Source organism: Drosophila sulfurigaster, chromosome 3, assembly GCF_023558435.1.
Source record: "Drosophila sulfurigaster albostrigata strain 15112-1811.04 chromosome 3, ASM2355843v2, whole genome shotgun sequence".
In the NCBI taxonomy this organism is placed as follows: Eukaryota; Metazoa; Arthropoda; class Insecta; order Diptera; family Drosophilidae; genus Drosophila; species Drosophila sulfurigaster.
In genome coordinates, this window is record NC_084883.1 from 19,115,887 (window position 1) to 19,135,948 (window position 20,062).

Consider the following 20,062-nt stretch of genomic DNA (forward strand, 5'->3'; position numbering starts at 1 on the left):
TTGCTCTCCACTTTTGCGCTGACCCTTTCGACTTTTATTTCCTGCCATTTATGTGCAATCTTGGCTAAGGATATTTGCTCCATTTCGCAGACTGTGCGACAATTTAATAGACACTCAAAAAAAGAGAGAATGGTTGCTAAAGAATGACAAATGACTGCAGTTGTATGTTTCCAATAGGAGGTGAAATGGGTTCACTTGTCACGTAATTAGTTGTAAATAATTGAGATAAAAACACTTGATAGTTTACATTGCAAAACAAGATACGAGAGACAAATATTCCATGTACAGTTGACAAAGATTAATTGCTAAACCTGAATTGAAAATTTGCTAAAAACTGTTTACTGATATTGTCATTACTTTATTCTCATTTCAGGCCTGAAAGATCCAAATTTGGATAGGCATACGAATAAAGGTAAGTCTTTAATAAACAAGTCAGAAAGATAAAGTCGAGTGTGGTCGGCTGTGAGATACCCGCTCTCTTTTTTCTTTTAAACCATATTCGAAAATATACCATAATCTATATTTGGTATATCGCTACTTAATTTGAATAAAAGCCTATTCTAAAAATATACTCGAAAAGTATTAAAATATACCGAATACTAAATTTGGTATATCGCAACTAATTTTTTAATAAAAACGTGGTCTAAAAATATACCCAATTTAATATACTGAAAATACTACTATACACCGAAGGCTATTTTTTGGTATATATACATTCTAAAAATACCATAGAGTACAATATATATATATATATATAGTTTCAAAATTCCGCTTGTTATTCGATTTTTATCAATGGGCGCGGGTGAAAGTGAGCGTGAAATAAATTATATCTCTATCTCTTATAGTATCTCATATCTAGGACAGACGGACAGAGAGACAGACGGACATGCCTATATCGTCTCGACTTTTGACCCTGATCATGTTATAATACCCTTCTACCTTATGAGTAACGGGTATAAATATAGGCGAAATGTAGTTTGTTCGCTTTATTGCATTTTGGGAACGAGAACAATGCGAATCGAAAAATTAATTAAAATCCCACTTAAATATAAATTGTGTAAATAATTACAAACCAAAATTTGTTGCTCAGCAAGAGAAGTCAAAGGGCGCCACAAGACGAACCCAAAAGCCGCTCACACACACACACACACACACACACACACACACACACACACACACACACACACACACTGTTACCACAATAACTATAAATTCCGAGGCCCCCATCGTCAACCGCCATGGTTGGATGGGAAAACCAAAGACACAGGGAGAAAGCGAGAAGACAGCAAGCAGCCTCTTTAAAACGCAATCAAGCTGAAAATTAATTAAAATTTTAAGCGGGATATGAAAATAATGTGCAGCCGAAAGAAATTACACACAGACACCAAAAAGCAGGACCATCGCACCTCAACTAAACTCTTCGGCATTCCCCATCCCAAAGTTGTGTTTAATTTAAAACTCACTTGTTACATTTTTAGACGCTGACTTCGACATTTCTCCTCAGTTGAAGTGCCAGTTGCTTGGCTGCCGTCGCAGTTGGTAGTCGTCTCGATTTCATTAAAAATGTTTTTATGCTCACATTATCCTTTTACTTTAGCGTCGACTTCACAACTTCGTCTCCCTCCCTCCCTTTCTCAAACCATTTCTCTCCAGCTCTCGCTGTTTTAGTGAGCAATTTAATTTGACTATGAAACGCTTGCCGCATCCTTGACACTTTCGCTTTTTCCACTTCTCTTTGCACCCCCTTTTGCAGGTATTTCCTGAGTCGTGCTTACCCCTTTTGCCATTGGCTTGTTTTAAGCAGCTTAAGCTTGTCGTTGACGTCCTTGTTGTTGTTGTTGTTGCTGTTGCCGTTAAAGGGCTCATAATTTCATGCTCGTCGCACACGCTTCCCTTTCCCCCTCCCCTAGCATCCCTTTGCTTGTGCTGCACCTGTGCCAGCCACTCGTTGGTGGCCTTTAACTGAAGAGTTCCCACTGTGCTCCAAGTGTGTGTGTGTGTGAGTAGTATGTTTGTGTGCGTGCAGCCACAATTTTCACCAACATTTTCGCTTCTTTTGGCTTTGAGTCGCCCGATTCAGACAGAGAAGACATCACTTCAAATCCAATAAACTTAAGTGCGCTGCCACTGTGACGATGACGATGACGATGAAGCTGACGCTGACGCTGACGGTGGCCTCGTTCTGGCCCCATTTCTGGTCTGGCTTATACCACTTGGCCAACGTTTTGGTTTGCTCTGCGTTCGCTTAAGTTATTTTTACAGATGCATGACTGTTCTAGTTCCAGCTTAAACTTGATTATTGCACGAAGTGCTTGTGTGTCTCATTTATTTATTTAACTGAAGATTAAATTTTAGTAAATTAGAAAGGTAAAGCTGAGACACTTTTGCTAGAGAATACATTTTAAAGTATTTTACAGTATGACATATTGCGTTCAAAAGTGCACATTATTAATTGATAATATAAATTATATAAATAGGAATACATACGTAAGAGCCTTACAATTTTCCTTTCATTTCATTAATATTAATATAAAGCACATTATCCTTCCTACAAATACAGAACTGTATATTTAAATACAAAATAAAGTACATTTTGCAACAATAATCCGCTTCAAAGCTTCTTTAATTTTAGGATACTCGTATTATGTTATTATATGTTTATTAATTCTTCAACAAATAATCTGTGATTCTAATTTTTAATAACAATACGTGTTTTCTGCCTATAATCTGTAAACTACAAAAATTTTTATTTATATTTTAAAATATCTGTTGAATGCACTCTTACTTAAAGTTTAAACACTTTTTGTATAAATTATTTATTACTGAGTATAAAGGATATACATTTTACGACATATCATTCACCACAAGTAATAACTATTTTCGTCAAATTAATTTTAACTTTTGCAATAACTATTCACTTACCATTTCATATTTTTATTTCTATATATACGTATCTTTCGATTTGCTTTGTCTAGTTTTACTGGGAGCTGAAAAAACGATACGCTTTGCATGTTGTTTGACTATTAAAATGATGGACATTAGCATTTGCTTTCTACTCGCATTCGCAGTTATGGCTTTTTAAATGGATTGGCTTCTCTGTCGAGCTAATGTGATGAATGACTGCCAGACTTGCAAAAAAAGAAATCCACAGAAGAAAAAAATGGATAGACTTGTAATTATTCTAAAGTAACTTCAGGTCCTTGGCCAGACTTCAATTGCAATTCATGCCGTAGGCAAAAAAAAAACAGAAAAAAGAGAAACTCATCACATGTTTATGCTTCATATGGAGCACTTTAATCTCATAAATCAAATGACAACAACAACAACAACAAGTAGATGGAGGCAGCAACAGGATAAGAAGAAGTCTGCCAGGCAGCCATCCACATACATACATACATATTATAACATAACATTTAACATATTTCACTTAGGCAAGCATTTAATCCCACAACTTGTCTGCGTCCTCTGTTCGTGCTGCTGCGGCGTCAACAATCTCATTTCCTAGCAAAAGTTTTATTTTTATTTCTTATTACACCTTATCAAATAATGAATATCAAATGTAATGCTTATCATTTATTTGCCAAGGCGAAACCGAAATGTATTTCGATGCTGCACCTGCTGCCTGCTGCCTGGTGGCAAACATATTATAATATTTACTTAATTTTCATTTCTAATTTTTTTCTCTTTGCTTGGCATGAGGCATATGAAATTGCTACCAAACCGAAGGAAAGACCTTGGCCATGGATAAAGAGAGAGACTACGAAAAAAATGCTGCATAATAAGCGAAGCTCATTGCGATATTTGTTGTGGCCAAAAGTCAAGTGGAGAATGGGATTGGAGGATGGAGGGTGTTTGGAATGAAAGTGGATGAGAATGGTGTGTGTGTGTGTGTATTGGGGGCTGTCATTTCTTGCAGGTGGCTTAAGCTGGCGTCTAAAGCGATAAGCGAGAGTATTTGAATTTTTAATAAAATGAAATGCGAATCCCTCCAAGTTGGGTTCACCCACACTTTGATTCATTTGCCACTTGTGCAGACGCAGCCACAAAAAAAAAGAACGCGAAGGAAAGAAAGAAAATTATTCAAATTCGGTTTTGTAGTCGCCGCCATTTTCCTGTCACTGGCTGTGAAAACTCACAGCTTTTGCCGCCTCACTCTCCACCGCGGCACATTTCAGCTAATCTTTTGGTCAGCCAACAACACTGACACCCGCCTCGACCACGACACCCTTACCCCCTCCTCCCCCATCCCTTGCTGCTGTCTGTCGCCTTGTTGTCTATTCGCTTTTTGAAATTCCAATTTGAATGCTTCGTGGTCTGTTCCTGCTCCCTTCTCGAATCCCTACAATTCGGTGGATTCCACCCAATATTATTTTATTCATGCCATTCGTACGTATTTGTCTTTTTCGCACTGTTGCCATCGCCATTGCCATCGTCGTTGTCGTTTTCTTTATTGTACTTGAAAAATCGTAATTAGAATTGGTAATGTATTCAAATTGACTTTCATTTCCGTTCGTTTGTTTTGTTCGTTCGTTTTGTTCTTCATCAAGATTTTGCGCTTTTCACGCTATGACTGGCAGACCAAAAATCTCTCTTTTAAATTTCCTGGTCGATAAGTGAGAAATGATATTATCATTGTTGAACTGATAATCGCCAATGGGCTGCAGATGAGGAATTACCTCATTTCATTTGTTTCCAAATAAATATTGAATCTGTCAGTCGACAAAAAAAAAGAAAAGATCTACAGCTGGAATTACACATAATACCAAGAGTAACTATCAGATACTTTTGCTACCATATTTCAAAATCATTGTTTGCACACAGCCAAGGAAGGAAAAGTTTTGTCGAACCCAAAAAAAATGGGAACTGAACGTGCGGCGGCATTGAAAATAGACAAAACCCAAAAGAATGGCAAAAAAAAAGCAAAGGGAAAAGAAAGAAAAATCGGCGGCAAGAAACTGAAACTTTTACAGGCGAAACCGTAAAGAATTCAACTAATAAAAATCAGGCACTCAAGTGCGAAAAAATCGCGAAAAGCATCATCAAATAATGTGCCACTCAAGCCGAATGCCAAGCGTGGCCAGCCTCAGTCTCCCTTCCGCTCCCCTCTTTGATCCACCCACGCAAAGACAAATAGAAAACAAAAGTAAAAAGTAAGTTGAAATAGAACTATGCTACGCGCAGTTTGGTGAAAAGTTGCGGCGCCAACCCGGAACCCCGAAAATAATACAAAATTGCCAAGGAATGCAACCACACCACGCCCACTTACCGCCCGCCCACTTGACTATACGTCATCGAGAGCCCAACTTCGATGGGTTAGCCAAAGCACGGTGTCTCCATTTTTCCGAGGAGTAGTGAGCACGGATGCGTTAGCCACATATTTCCGCTGCCACGAAGCGTGCTAGGTATTTTCCTCAGTTAGTTCGAGCGTGTGTGCGTAACGGAAAAGCAATTTTCCTTTGTGTCGTGCCCAGGTTTCATCTACAGCTTCAGCTCGGATTGTTTTCGTCGTCTACGATTTTTGTTTGGGTTTTCCGTGAGAGTTTTTCCTACGCGCTGCATTCAGCTGGCAAATTTGTTGCAGCAGAAATAAACACTTTATTAAATGCATTGGAATAAACGCATCCAAACGAACGAGTTTCTTCCGCCCTTCTCTTCCCCCTGTCCCTTCTTCAGCTCCTTTCTATTTGTCTTCTTCGAGCCATTCACTATTTACTCACATGTGTGGATAAGCTGCAGGGATAAAAAAAACTTGGCGAGTCCTTACTACTTACTATATCGCAAAGTGAATTTGGTGCTAAGCTCAAGTAAAAGATTCTCTTTCTTGTCTGAGCTACAAACTTTATTGAAAGTGAGAGAAACACATTTTATTTGTATTACTTTAAATCTTTTATAACTGTAAATAATATCATTTTAAGAAGTTATGAATTATTTTTTCTTTTTATTTATAGTAATACATTTTTTTGTAGAAGAAGATTAAATTATTTTATAAAAATGTTCCTAAGAATATTTTTATGTTTTGCAATTAAAAAAAATGTCATATAATTGACATCAAAATTCTTATGTTAATTATATTTTATTTACCTTATTTCTTTTATATCCGTATTTTAGCTTTGCTTTTATGGCAAGTTGCTGCAGTCGGGTTTAAGTTGCTTTGATTCATAATCAGGTATATTTTGATTGATATACCAAATATTGTCTTTGGTATTTTTTAGTATTTTAAGCATTATTGAAATTTTTATCATTTTAACAAAACTTTACTTTATTATTATTATATATTACTTAAATAACCATTTAATCAATTTCTAAATATGAAATTTAAAGTATTATTTTGAAGTTGCTTTTCGAATTTTCGAAATTCATTTGATATTTCCAAGAGGTGTTGGAGTAGCTGGGCCTGTGGCTCAATTTACTCATCGATGAGTATACAAATTATGATTTAAGTATTTATTTACTTTTTGCATTTGCCCCCAATCCAGGACAACAACCTCTCTGATCCCCACACACACACGCACACACACATGCAGATACACAAATACGTTCACACGTATAATCGAAGGCAGGAATCAAATTATGCTAGAATTGAGATTGATTTTTTATTCAATTTTAATGCGACAAACGAAGGCAGATAAACAGACACCGACACCAACAGCGACAGCGACAGCAGAATCAACTCAGATGCTGGCTCACACATGTGTCCTGATACCTGCTCCTTGCACTCTTCACTCTGCGCTCTCTCTGGCCCGTGGGTGCTTGGCCCGTTGGCGATAGATTCGTTGGTTCCTGGCCCACATATTCGCCTCTTACAGGGTGCTTCAAATCACAGCCAAACACGTGGCCATGGCCTCTGCTCTGCTCTCACCGAACATCGCTGGCTGGGGAGAAATTATAACAACGATGGGACACGAGGGAGTGCCACTGGATTAGGTCGTTGCTGGCTGTCGTTGTCGCTCCCGTTGTCGTGGTCCTTATGGGAAACTTTTTGAATATTACAACATAAATCGATTAGCTTCCAGCAATCTGCATCGCATGTGTGTGTGTTTGTCTTCTCTTCATATGAGTGTATTTGTGTGTGTGTGTGTTGTCACTGATTGACACTTGAAGCAACATTTTTTGCTCTCCACTTTTTGCTGTCGTCCATTGATATGCGTCTGCCACTTGACTTGACTCCAGCCAACGTTGGCACACAGCATTCATCTCCAGCTCCAGCTCCAGCTTTGACTTTAGCTTCGCTTCGATATGGTCTCTTTGGCTCTTTGGCTGCGCTGTGGTGGCGGCTCATCAATGGCTCTTCATCATCATCGAGGCAAATTGGCTTTCAGTCCTGGCCCTTTAGCTATCGGCGTGTGTATGCATTATTATATGTACTATAGAGATGACGACCTCGATTTCTAGCATAAATTGAAAGGAAATTAAACATTGAAGAAGATGAAAATGTGCTGCCGGGGAAATTGTCGTGTGATAATTGTTTTATATCTCCGGCTATGCACAAATTGAATGTTAATTGATAATGTGGGTCAAGCAGCAACAGCAGCAACTTCTCTCTTCTCTGGGGAACAGTTCTTTAATCAGTGCGGCAAACATTTGCGTATATATTTGCTCAGCAGCTTATCTTATTTCTGGTTGGTAACGAAATTACATTGCAATTTACAACATTTCACAACGCTCTCTAATCAATCGCAAGCCCAAATCCCAATACCCAGAGAGGCCTTCAAGGAGCAAAGGCAGTCAACAAATGGAAGCTAAGCAAATACGTGAGACTCACATGCGCCCAAAGGCCTTAACCTCATACAAACTGCAATTAGCGCACACAAAGCGCAAACAAGACTGAAATTTTGAAGAGTAACAACATCGATTTAGGGATGAAATCAACCTCCTCGCTCTCTCCCCTCTCTTATCCAACGCAACGACAACTGTAATTTTACACAAATTAAAAGCAGTGCGACGCGAATTCAGAATCAGCAACGAAAATCGAAAGGTGAACTCTCTCTCGCATATCCTTGCTGGGCTAGACAGACAAATAAGGGGTCTAACATGACAGATATCGGCGGTGCAGAGAACGGGGCTATCAATTGTCTTGGCAACAGACGGCAGCCCAAAATCCCATTGTGCAATATTTCAGTCAAAAATGTTGTTCGCTTTAAGCAAAGCAGAAGCCACATAGTTCATTCAGCAACAGCTTTGTAGTCCAATTAAATGCGCTGAAGGGTTCAATCCAAAGAAGATCTCCATTGTAATATCTTCCCCTCGTTCTTCTGTTCTAATTGTTCGACAGTTTTCTCTTTTTTTTTTGTGAACTACCTGAGCTGTGAATTGAGTTTCATGCTCCGCTGGCCAGCAATTTGTTGTCGCAGCAGTTAGCTTTGACTTCATTTCCATTTTCCTTTCTATGGCCATTGCCATTTCCATTTGTGTTTCCATTTCATTCTGTTTTTTTTTTTACTTTAAGCTTTGCTTTAACTGTTCATTTACTTTCGTCGACATTTGTTGAGCCTCATCATGACAAAGTCTTTTCGCTTCACTTTTGTTCTAGCTTTTGCCAACCACACGCGTGGGAAACTTTCTAAACATGTCAAGTTCTCATCAGCAGCATCCTCAGTGTCCTCGTTTATCCTTGTGCTGGTTGTAATTATCACGCTAATGAATCAAGTGTACTCGCTTGTAACTAATTGATATGAGAAAGCGACATGGCTTTTTATTGTGCCAGAGTTTCGGAGAGGGTGGCAGCTGGCAGTTAGATAAGCAAACCAAGGCCACAAATAAACTCTTGATGCTGCACTTTTCCGGCACTCCACACGTGTGTGGTAGTTTTCCATGGTTTTTCCACTGCTAATTTGCATGAGAACTTTGCAGTTTTTCCATGTCAACAACTTCCATATTTGTGCAGCTAATCAGCAACACAACAAAATTAAACCAAAAAATGAACAAAAATAAAACCCAAAATCCAATCCAATCAAAAAGTATTCAAAGGGGATCAAAGAGGGTGGAAAATCCAAAATAAAAATAAAGCGAAACTTCATTAGAAATTGTGTTTAGCGCCTTGTGACATTTTCATGGCAATTGTCTTTAACTTTTTACGCGTGTAAACTTTGCCTAAATGAATTTTGCACAATTCCATCGTCCATAACTTTCTTTCTTATTTTTTTGGGGGGCATTTTACTTTTATTTCTGCTGCTTCTCTTTTTTTTTTGGCATATGGCCCAAGGGAGTTGAAAGCTTGTTAAGCGACTTTCATTCAGGTGACGACGACGATGATGATGATGATGATAAGTGGTATGCCCGGTGATGATGACTACAACAACAGAAGCAACTCCCTGGAGTATTTTGTCAGTAATAAATGTGATTGTTTTCGCCAAAAGGCAAACGCACTCCTCGAGCATTATTTATATTTATGTTATTTAGCATAAACAACTTTGCTTAAATTGCACAAACTTTGCATAAGCCTCCAGCCACACTGAACAGCGGCAATCAATTTCAATTTTAAGCCCTTTACAGGGGAAAGACAACGACAACGTTTTTAATTAATCGTCGGATTACCAGGAGCTGCCCAACTGTCCTTTCGCCAGCGGTTTATGCTGTACCCTTCAGCTGCTTCTTTTTTTGTCTGGTTGTTGTTGTTGTTCGTTTTTCATTATCTCTGCGATTTATTCTATTTTTGCGACTCAACTAAACGAGCGACAAATTGTCGAGCGAACGAGAGTCCTCTGCGCTGATGATGAACTTTTATTGTCGCTGCCCGCTGTCGCGTTTAATCCTTCCACGCTTTGTGTCATCATCGATGCCGGCGCACACTTCTGACGGATTTACCACGACCACGGCATCAGTAGTTGTTGGGCATTGTCCAATCATGCCATATGGTCCAAGAAGCACTCCACACACAGTCATGGCAACACGTTGCCTGTGGCACAAACGAACAAAAAAACAAAGAGAAAACTGCATTTTGGCTCGACTTGTGGTTGGCCATATTAGTGCAACGTTGAAAATCTGTTTTGAAAGCCAATAAATCTGAATTATTGGCCTGCTGCCAGATGTTATCTCTATCGCAGTCTCTTCTGCTTCCTAACTATCGAGTATATTTCTTCCTCGGAATGATTAAGTGCTTGTATTGCGAATCACAATTGAATGCAGATGAACGAATGACTTGCGATTCGACATGCCTAAGCCCAACTTAGTGGAGCTGTCAATATTATGACACCCATTGAACTCCAGGCTGTTTGCTAATCATCAAACATCCATCGCTGTCCATCGCTCCCTTGAGCCCGTTGGCCATTAGACTGCCCCAATTATCAGGAAAGTCCATCAAGCAATTGCCCAAAAGCTGAAAGCGAGAGAGTCATAAATTACAGAAGGTGCTAAAAGCCACACGCATATAAAAATTGTTAAAAATAATGACACATTTCCCAGGACAACTCCATTGGGTCATCAGCGGAATCTGCACATAAAAACCAAAAGGATGAGATGGGATTGGAAATGGAATTTTGTTGGGGGTTGTCCACTCATAACGTTGAGGAACATCACCATCATCATCAGCTCTCGTTAGAGGCTCAAATCTGCGCTGTGGGCGATGTTATTGTAACAATCGACACCCGACGCGTTAAACACACACGAAATGATTGCCAGGCAGCAGCACTGCAGCGGCAGCTGAGAGGGAAAAGCGGAGAAAAGCAAGGGAAAAGCGGACTGGGCATTTGCCCGTGGCGTTTCGGTTTTGACCACAGCCATTGCTCACCGGGGTGTTGACAATTCAAACGCAATAATTGCGACTACAGCTCGACGGGATCGAGGGAAAAAAGGTACAAACTACGGGGAGGAGGAGGAAGAAGAGGCGGAAGGTGTGGAAGGACGCGTGTGCCTCGCCTTTGGCTCGTTATTTCGTGTTTGACACAATGTCAACTTTGTAATAAGTTTTGCTTTCGCTCGCTGCGCATACAGCGAAATAGTATTCACATGGCATAAAAAAAAAACGTCGAAGTAAAACATTCACATTGCAGCTCGCTTTCGCTTTGATCTCTTCTCCCCGGTTTAGGGTAGTTTTTGCACCCCTGAAGCTGATGCTGCGACAGTCGCGACGCACTTTTAATGAACCCTCCACACTTCTTGCTGCCGATTTCTGATCCTATTGCCATTGTGGCCATTGTTCTCGCACTCTCTCTCCTGTTCGCATTCATCATTTGCCTTTGAATGCGCTCGCTTTTTGTCTGCTGTTTATTATTAGCCTGGCAAACACATCCGTCCGTCTGTCCGTACGTCCGTCTCTCTGTCCGTCTGTGCCTACCATTGTTGGGCATTGCTCAATGTTGGTTTAATGAGTTGAATATGTCAAATGTCACCCCGTGTACGACACTCATTGTTGCTTTTTGCTTCTTGACTGCCGATTCAAATGTAGTCATTAGCATTCAAAAATTACGCAAAACATTTGAAACTGAAATCAAGAATGTTTCAATTTAAAGCAAAACATTTTTATGACTGGTTTGAGACTGTTGCTTGAGTGTTTTCTAATCCCTGCTATCTATGCGTGATAAAGTCATACGGTGCATTAGCATTGGGATGGATACTTGAACAGATGTCTTCACATTTCAAATTCACAAAACTAAAAGCAAAATGCAAGCCCAGAGAAAGAGAGAGACAAAGAGGATTCCCCGGGTTGGCCAACACCTTAGTGTGTTTTGTCACCCTCTGGACTGAAATTCGCACAGCTGAACGATGTTAATTCCTCCTGCAACGACGAATGCAAAAACGGCTTAGAGGTGAAGTTTCGCCAAAGTTTCGTCGCGTCTCTAATGCATGTTGGCATTTACATAATTCCCTTGACGCGGTAGAAGGAGAAGGAAGCACTTGACTCGAGGCAAACAGTCAGAACCGAAAACAACACAAGCAAAATCAAAACCGAAACCAAAACCAAAACAGAAGCCGGAATTAGAAGCAGCCCAGCAGAGGCAAATATCAATTACAATCACGCAATCTATATATAAAGGCAGGGAATACTTTGGATCAGGGACAATGGCCAGCAAGTGAGAGTGAAAGAGAGCGAGCGAGAGAGAGGGAGAGAGAGCACAACAAGCAAATTAATTGAAATCAATGCAAATGTCGGCTAACCCTCAAGGGTTGTGTGCCTCGGTTTCGTTCTGGTTTTTCAATTTCTATAGGCAATCGCATTTGTCAGCGGCTTAAGTCCGTTTCCCTCTCACTCTCTCTCTCTCCCCCCCTCGGAAGTCACCTCATCACCACTGCGCTGCGTCACCATGGGCCCATTGTTGTCAAACATGTCAAAGCAATCGCAAACATTTGGGCTGCTTTTAATTTATCAATGCAAGTTTACTCAATTCTCTTACTTTTCTTTTTTTCGCGTTGATCTATGGATTCCATTTCGCGGTTTGCTGAGCACATGCAACATCAACAGCAGCGCGAAGATAACGCGTCGATAAGCAACAACAGTGTCCTCGTGCTCGCAATTCATCTGCCGCTACTCTCCGCTTGTGTGATAAGTAACTCATTTGGTTGCCCGGCGGCTCGACGGGTTCCAATCCCGAAATATGTCCTTATGTTGTCTCGTTGTTGTTTTTGAATTCGCGGTGGCTTCTGTGGGTTGTGCAACGCATCTTCCCCCGCAGGGAAACAGCCGAGGACACTCTTCAACATATGCCAACAAAATTGTCCCATTGAAATTGGATGAACGGGTGAAATAAACCTCGTTAATAAGACTTGATTAATATGGTGCCATTTACATTGAATGGATGACAATTTCGAATGGCCTCAGCGCACTAATCTGTTTTCTTACGCACTTTTGAAGTAGTCGCTTTATTTTCAAGGTGGAAAATACCGGGATAAAAGACTTCATATTTGAATGTATTCTTGAATCGCACAAATTTGACATCCTCTTAAAAGTAGCGTGGAATAATAATCATTGGAAAATTTAAAATGTATATTAAACGTTTAGCTATTCGGATTAATATATTAATCAATTTCCTTGAAGTGATTATTTTTGAGAAATTAAAAGAAATTTAAATAAAAAAACTAAAATTGTAATCTACAAATAGTTTTTAAATTCAGCTTTTCATTAAAATAATTTTCTCTATTTTTAAGCCGTTTTTGGATTTTCTTCTCTATAAATAATTTTTCAAATAATTAGAAAATATTAAGAAAAAGGTTTTTTCAAAATTGTGTGAAACATTTAGTTTCTCCGACAAAACATTATTGAATACGTTTTCCTTGAAGTGACTATTATATCGTCTATTTGATGAATTTAAAAGTCGTCTAATCTTATGAAGTAAATACTTTTAAATTCAGTATTAAATTTTCACAAAAAAAAGTTATATTAAGTAATAATTTAAAATGTTTAAAACGAAATGATTTAACATTAAACTATTCCGAAAAATATTATAATTATTATTAAATTTGCTTCTATTTTCTTTCAAGCATTAATCATGGTAATTTTAAAAGAAATGAGTTAAAATTTCTCGTCAAATAATATAAAAGAAATATTTTTAAATTGAAAAGTCTCTTCCGGAATATTAAAGCTACTTTTAGTATTTTTATTGGAAGCAATGACATTACTATTACATTATTTGTTATTTAAATTGATCACGGTTTTAAACAACTGCGCATCAATCTACAGCATTGATTGCCCTTTCATCAGCTCAATTTGCTTATCGACTTTTGTTGTGCTCTCTCTCCTTTTTGAGGGATCTTTAAAGGTCAGTTATGGCTCAATACAAGCCAATTTCCGGCACATCAGAGGCCGTAAAAACGTTTGGCAACACGCGTCGCGGTTTAAAAACCAATGTCAATAAATTTTCACTAGAGCGAATTTATTGGAAGCTCGTCCCCAGCCTTAATGGGGAAGAGAACGAAAGAGATGGAGGCTTTATGACAGCGCCGCAGGCATGATTCTTAACCCGTTGACGACGCGGAAATTGGCGACGCGTCTGAATGTCAATAAAGCGGACGCATTTTGTTGGAAACGCTTTTTAAGTATAGGCCACAGCCAAAGGAAAGGAAATCTGGCCAGAAATTGTGGGCGAGCAGAGCATGTATGTATGTATGTGGGAGGTGGAATAAGTCTGGCAATTGCCAAGTGAGGCGCGCATCGTTTGGCGACAAAATGATGACATCAAATCGCATAATTTGAGCGCCAGACGAGCCATGAGCTCGGAGTAACCCCAAAAGGTTTTGCCAACAACAGCAACAACAACGGGGAAGAAGTTTATCGAAGTGAAAGTGGAGGAAGCACAATTCAAATTGCCTGATTTAGTAGTCGCTTGGGGCGCAACGATTCAACATAGATAGAGCATAAAGCATGCTCCAAGGATGCCGAAACACACTTTGCCACATGTGCCTAGGGGCAGCATCAACTAGCAACAACAACAACAACAGCAACAACAACGAAATAAATATAAAAATGCTCGGCAATAAAATTTGCGTAAATAGTCCAATTTGCATTGAATGTTGCCTTATTTATGTGACTTTCTTTTCGGTCTTTTGGGGAAGGCAACAAAAATGAATCACACTTTTTGGCCATTGTTACGCTTTTCAATTTCTATTGTTGTTGACGTTGTTATTCGCCGTTAGTTGGGGAAGTGTAAATTTGCCAAATTTTGTTAAAAGCAAAACAAAATAAAAATAGCTCTCTGGGACTAAAATGGTTATGGAAATGGGCAAACATTTTTTTCCCATCTTCGCGTTGTTCTCTTTTTGCAAATCAAATGGCAACTATTTATACCTATTTAGAAGGGTATCATAGTTTTGTGATGCAGCAAATTAATGAAGTTTTCGAAAATGTTTTCCACGCCCACCTCAAAATCAAAATCAAAAAAATCTAATAATTTTGAAGATTTTTGGTACATACAATAATAACAACATTATTTATGATTCCTGAAAATTAGTTTGCGATTAGATGAAAGTTATATAAATTATTAAAGAAATAATTTTATATTGAATATTTTTTAATTTTTTAATGCAGTACTATACCAATATACCAAATACGGCTTTGGTATATTTTAGTGTTTTTGCGGTACCGCATATATTTTAAGAATAATACCTCATAGTTTTTCCTTTATTTCAAATGGGTAGCGGGTATCTCATAGTCTGGTACACTCGACTGTTGTCCTCTTACTTATTTTATTATGGAACGTGGCCACGGCTAATCAAATCGAAGACTTAAAGAGCGAACCCGGAAATTATGCCATTGTTATTGCTCATCGTCAACTTTGCGCAGACGAAAGTGCTTGAAAAGTTTGCATGCTCCTTAACGAATGGTGAATGTAATCAAGCCTGGCAATTAACAATCGATGCTTAAAGCGCTGCCAATTAACAATTAACAATTAAGCTTCAACCCAAAAAAAAGTTGGCGGAAAGTTTTTCCCAACTTTTTGAGCGTGATTCTCAATAAATAAATGCGCTTATTAATTTACAATTTACCCACAATGTATGCATGTGAAATGCAAATGAAGGGAAAGCCATATATTTATTTTCTGTTTTTTTTTGGGTCACGCATATCAGTTGTCGAGGCCAATCAATCGATTGATACAGAAATTCCATTGGCATCATTAAATCACATGCTAAAGTATTTGAATTTCACACGCACCGAAAACACAAATTGTAGAATATTAAAGCAATTATAGACACTTGATGTCAAAGTGTGTGCATTGATACAGTTTTGGTTTTTTATTAGATATTTAAATTGTTGTAATTAAATGTGATTAATTCGGCTGTCTAATTGCTCAGCGAACGTTGCGCGTTGCGTGCTTCGATCGAGGACATTCCACAAATTGTTCTCATGTGTGTGTGTGTGTGTGGGTGTGTGTGTTAACTGAGTTATTAGCTCGTTATCTTTCACACTTAATATTTACACAGTTGGCTGCTGAATTGCGGCACAACATCACAACAGCTAGTCAACCAGCAAAAGGAGAGTAAAAAAAGCGAACAGAGCAAAGCAGCGCAGCGTTCGTTGTCAATGCCAGAGAATAGCTTGCTTAAAATTCAAACAATGTGTTGATGCCTTCACACCAACAAAACATGCATAATTAATATGCAAAAGAAGCAACAGCAGCAACAGCAGCAGCCAGAGAAAGGAACAACTTTTTGGCCGAGCTGGAAAATTGAAAGGGTTAGCATACTTTTTCGGGGGAGCAAGGGGAAGGCATTAGACGACATTTGGCAGCTCTGCCACAGCTTCATTATTACAGCTTCCGCGTCAACATCATTTCCGCAAACACACACACACACACACACATACATTGAAACACACAAACAGTTGCCATTATTGTTGTTATTGGCATGCATAATTCATATGTGAAAAGCAACAATAGGTGGCAAAGCAAACGAAGCAAAAACATAACCTCAAACCACGTAAATGCCACTGAAAATGCTTTAATTGGGGTTCACACAATCCCCCCCCTCTCTCTCTCCTTCGTCCCTTTGCGCACTCCTTCAACACATTTGCATATTTCAATGCATGCAATTAGGCGTGCGGAGGATGAAGGCAACTCGAACTGAAACTCAGACGCGGGGAAAGAAGATGTAGCGACATGTTAGAAAAGTTCAATTTTTTGTTTAAACTTTTCTTCTGACTTTTTCATTCTTTGTCTTCTTCTTGCAGCAAAATCACGCCATTTTACGGTGAATGGTTTGAGTGCTAATAACACGCTTCAGCAGCAGCAATATAACCTGCAACAGCAGCAGCAGCAGCTGCAGTCGGCGACTGACACACGCAACATCTACAACAATCCCTACAATCCACAGCAACAACAACAACAACAACAGTCACAACAACAGCAACAACAACAACGTTCCGCACACCTCTTTAAGGCGCTGGCTGCATCTGCTGCTGTCGGCGGCAACAACAGCTTGAGTCATCCTTACGACTTCTCGAGCTCATCCTCATCATCGAACGCGAACAACGAGCAACAAGGATCCTCGTCCTCGGAGGCGGACAATGCGTTTCTAACTCATAATAACGGTAAGTCAACACAACATATGTATTTCAAAAAAACCATTTTTGATTATAAATGAGAATAAATTAAGGAATTGCGTATGGCAAAATATTATATATAATAATCGTGTAGGGAGGGAAAATAAAAAAAGTAAGAAAACACTCACGATTGTCAGATACTTGCTACATTTTAAATAAAAGCCAAACAAAACAAGTAAAATACATTAAAGGCTACATTTAGTATATTTTATGGTACTGCATAAAAAATATACCATAGAGGACTCAATATACCAGATTGAAACAGATAAATAACATGTTGGAAAATGTAATTTTGTTTCGCTATCAAACAATTCACTTTAATGCGGTTTTCACTTTTTATTGAACCATTTAAAATTGCCATCGAACAATCTTTCACATATAAGTTTAGTCTTGCAATATCGTGTTTAGTTTTAAATATTGACAATTATAAAGTGCCAAATTAAAATCAAATCAAACGTCTTTGAAGTAAAATCAAAAGGTATTTACAAATATATTTTAAAAAGTGTAATTATTCCTTAGTTTTTACTAATGAGTATATAATATTAAAGAATCCGCTTTAAATTCTTGAAAAAAGGGAATCTGTCTTTATCATTAAAATTAAATATCATTAAAATAGAACAAATCGGAAAAGTATAGAACTTGAGAGAAGTATATTATTTAATTCGAAAAGATTTCATAGAGTAATCAAAGCTCATTTATCGCACTTTATTATGTGCGCTCATTATTTGCCGGAAGTGCAACCGAGACCGAAGCGAGTCGAGTCGAATCCCCAGTCGCAAATTGAATTAAAAACTGAAGCAATTAGAAGAAAACAAACAAAAAAAACACAACTTCCGAGACCGTAAGTAATATTTCCTCTCTTGAATAATTTTTGCCTCTGGTGGCACAACAAATCACAAAAAGAAAAACGAACTTGCTCACCTGCCTTGTTCCTGGCTCAGGTTGTCTTGGCCAGCTTGCCATAATTTGCACGCAATTTGCATTTCAAGTGGCCAATCCCGAGTCCAAGCCCAAGCCCATCCCAGTTTCCACTCAATGCTCAAGTTGGCCAGTAGCCTTTCCCTTACCATAACTTGGCTTAACTTGGCGCTGCCTTCTAATTACAGCACAAAAAGGTGCTCATAGCTCAGTCTCAGTCTCAGTTGCTTCCTCCAACTTCGACTTTGACTCCTTCTCAATCGCAGTCTGAGTCTCTCTCATAGTTTCCGTCTGAGCTGCAGTCTTAGTTCCAGGCTGGAAAACTTGGCACCCACAGAGCTGGCAATAAGTGAAATTTATGTGAGTGTTCATAATTTGTTAAAGCAAAACGTCTGCAGGACACCAGAAGACAGAAGAGAGTCGTGTAAAGTCATGCTACAAATTACAGAGCCAAAGGTAGGGAACGCTGTGAGATTTATTTAGCTGAGTGAAATAATCAACGAAATGATTGCAGTTGAGAAAATCTTCTTAGAGCGAATATCTTTTTCACTGATCTGCAAGTTTGCTGGCAGTATTTTATGTGTGCTCAGAAGCTGCAACATTATCAACAAATCATTGCCGCAGTAGCTGGCAAACGGGCAAAACTATAAAATGTGGCAAAGTGCAATTGCCGCACAGGACAATGGCAGCTGAAGCAGCAGCAGACGCAGACGCAGACTGCGACTCCAGCTCAGACTGAGGGCAAGCACGCCGTCAGTTATGCAATAAAAATCATTAAAAAATATAAAAATGAAAGCGGCAAGTTAACAAGGCGGTTTGCTTTGCCGTCTCCGGCTCGATGCTGATGAAGCCATGGAAAAAATTGAAAATCTTTGTTGAGAATGGCAGGCAGCAGGCAGCAACGATGCGTCGTCGTTGGGTAACAAGAAACTAAACGAGCGCCCAGCGCCATAAACTTAAATCACGATTAAAAGTGTGATTATCCTTGTGGCGCTACAAATCGCCGCTGCAGCTGACAGAGAGCAGACGATGGCCCAGGCCAGGACAACATCGTCCTGTCGGCTCTTGTAGCTCTTGTTGTGCTGTGCTGTTGTGCTGCTGTTTGTTGTTGCAGTTGTCTGATTTTATATCTTTACAACCAGGCGCGGCTGTTGTGGATGAGTAGTCAAACCCAGACTCAGACCCAGACCCGGAGTCAAACCCAGACTGAGTCCGAGTCCTTGCCGCTGTTGCCTTTGTTGTTTCGCATCTCTTCTCTGCTGTAATGTTTTGTTTTGCTTTGCTTTGGCTTGAGAAGACAGCAACCACACACAAACACACACTTACAAGATGTCGAAGTATCAACAGCTAACTATGAGATACATATATGTTTATGTATATAGAAGTCTATGCATATACGAGATAGTTGGTGCTGAGAGTGAAAGATACTTGAATTTAAAGTTCAACTTAAAGCGAAGTCAAGCAGTCATCTAATGCATGTAAAGCGGAAGTAAATTCGCAAATAAAACTGAAATTAAATCCTGCATTATTAGCACTCGCATTTGAAATTAGTGAAAATCAATGCAGAGCTTCCTGCATACAGCTGTCCGAAATGTCCATCAATTGTTTAGCCCAAGCCGGTAAGCTTAACCCTTTGCTCTTGTTCTAAGCTGTCGATTGTGCTGCAGATTTTTGCCAATTTTACAAAACCGAAACGTCGAAGGACGATTGGCGTCTCCTGCCTCGATTTCAGTGCAAATACAAACAGAACAAATGCAAATAAACAAGGCGTAGAAAGCCTATAAACAAAGGAGCATTCGAGGGTGGACACACAACACAGCACAACACAGCACAGCAGAGCACACAGAGGAGGACTCTGAACCCGATTCTGCCATTCTGTCGGTCGGCTTATCACAATTGACCCATCACACGAGCCAATGGCTCTTTCTCCCTTTGGTCCCCCACCCAACTGTTTGTCTGTCTGGGTTTAACCCGCCCCATGGCCAGACCAAAGTGAACAATTGACTCTCGTATTTCAGTGATGAACTTAACTTATGTCAAAATATGCGATAAGTAATCCTTTTCGGCTTCGACAGTCCACTTCCTGTGTCCCGTCCAGTCGACCATTCGCTTCATTCCTTTCGCCGTTCGCCGTTCGACTTTCGACCCATTTAGAGACAGTGTAAATATTTTGTTTCT

At 39.3% G+C, this 20,062-nt stretch overlaps 1 protein-coding gene across 1 annotated transcript in view; it reads left to right on the forward strand.

Annotated features, from left to right (window-relative positions):
* Nucleotides 1-20,062, forward strand: part of LOC133845978 (probable serine/threonine-protein kinase dyrk1) — a 61,502-nt gene that overhangs the window by 40,839 nt on the left and 601 nt on the right. Inside the window, exons 3-4 of the mRNA XM_062280677.1 lie at nt 374-412; nt 16,595-16,954. Of these exons, the coding sequence (XP_062136661.1) occupies nt 374-412; nt 16,595-16,954 (399 nt within the window). The remainder of the gene's footprint in view (nt 1-373; nt 413-16,594; nt 16,955-20,062) is intronic.